The sequence below is a fragment of the Aptenodytes forsteri genome, unplaced genomic scaffold (genome assembly GCF_000699145.1).
Source record: "Aptenodytes forsteri isolate BGI_AS27 unplaced genomic scaffold, ASM69914v1 Scaffold95, whole genome shotgun sequence".
Lineage (NCBI taxonomy): Eukaryota > Metazoa > Chordata > Aves > Sphenisciformes > Spheniscidae > Aptenodytes > Aptenodytes forsteri.
In genome coordinates this window covers 1,106,206-1,107,650 of record NW_008794624.1, presented here as the reverse complement: position 1 = coordinate 1,107,650, position 1,445 = coordinate 1,106,206, and the positions used below count along the sequence as shown (strand labels likewise).

Here is a 1,445-nt window from a genome sequence, read left to right as displayed (position 1 = left end):
GCCCCCGCCGCTCCCACAGCGTGGCCCGCTATGACCTGCGGGGAGAGGCTGTCACGGCTGAGAGGGAGATCCCCGGCGCCGGTTACCACGGGCAGTACCCCTACTCCTGGGGAGGCTACACCGACATTGACCTGGCGGTGGACGAGACAGGGCTCTGGGTGATCTACAGCACTGAGAAGGCCAGGGGGGCGATTGTCCTCTCCAAGCTGGACCCTGAGACACTGGAGATCCGGCGGACCTGGGAGACCAACATCCGCAAGCGGGGGGTGGCCAACTCCTTCGTCATCTGTGGCACCCTCTACACCGTCAGCAGCTACTCAGCGCCCAATGCTACCATCAACTTCGCCTACGACACGGCCACCGGCACCAGCCGGGCCCTCAGCATCCCCTTCGAGAACCGCTTCCGCTACCTCAGCATGGTGGACTACAACCCTGCTGAGCGGCAGCTCTTCGCCTGGGACAGCTTCAACATGGTCACCTACCCCATCCGCCTGTCCCGGCCGTGAACTGGGGCCAGGGACGCGCTGGCTCAGCTCCCACAACCCCTGCACGCACCTCAGCACCCCGCTTTGCTCCCCAGCTCCCCCCCGCACAGCCGGGAGCGCCGGCTCAGACAGCTCTGGGCGATGGTGGGGGCCACATGCTGACCAGCCATGCCGTGATGGGGCTACCAACATGCCCGCTGGCATCTCTGACAACATCCCGTCATGCTTGAGTGCAGTGGAGGGAAATTAAGTGTTTCTCCAGAGCCTGGTCGAGCCAGCAAAATGCCTCTCCCTGGCCTCTGTGGGTTTTGGATGGGCCACAGCGGTACTCAGCCCTGAGCCGCTCTAGCATCCTCCAGGAGCTCCCAGCCCAGCCACCCCAAATTTGGAGCAAGGAGGGCTCAGGTGCAGTGAAGGCTGGGCAGGGCAGGCAGTGGAGGTGGGGAGAGGCTGCCTGGGAGGGTCCCACCTAAAAATAAATGTTTTCCCTGGTTGCAAGCAACGATCCCCTCTGCGGGGCTGGGGTTCATGTTTCCAGGCTCCGGCTGAGCACGAGCACCACTGCTGTCCCCCAGACCCACCCCCATCAACAGCAGTTTTGGGGAGGCCTCCCCAGCTCAGGCCAGCCTCACTGAGGAGAGCAGTGTTTGCCCGCCAACAGCAGCCCCACAGAGCCAAGCTCCCCTGCTGAAAGCCCGCAAGCCCCACTGCATCCCATGCTGACAATGCCTGGGGGCATCCCAGAGCTCAGCCGCCTCCAAAAATCATCCAGCAAGATGAAAAGCAGCGAGGAATATGGACACTCATTGCACAAGCCTTGTTTTATTGGGGGGGAAAAAAAAAGCCAAGAGAGCAGTGGTGAGGAGTGCTGGCAGAGCATCCCGAAGCCGAGTGGCCCCTTGGCGCGCCCAGCCCCTCTCAGCCACGTGCTTCGGCTTTACAGCCATGCCTGGCCACCGC

The 1,445-nt window shown here is 62.9% G+C and overlaps 1 protein-coding gene across 1 annotated transcript in view; it reads left to right on the top strand.

The window, feature by feature from the left end:
* Nucleotides 1–1,438, top strand: part of MYOC (myocilin) — a 3,861-nt gene extending 2,423 nt beyond the window's left edge. The window contains exon 4 of the mRNA XM_009273321.1: nucleotides 30–1,438. Coding sequence (XP_009271596.1) covers nucleotides 30–506 — 477 coding nt within the window. The 3' untranslated portion in view covers nucleotides 507–1,438. The remainder of the gene's footprint in view (nucleotides 1–29) is intronic.
* Nucleotides 1,439–1,445: the final 7 nt, after the last annotated feature.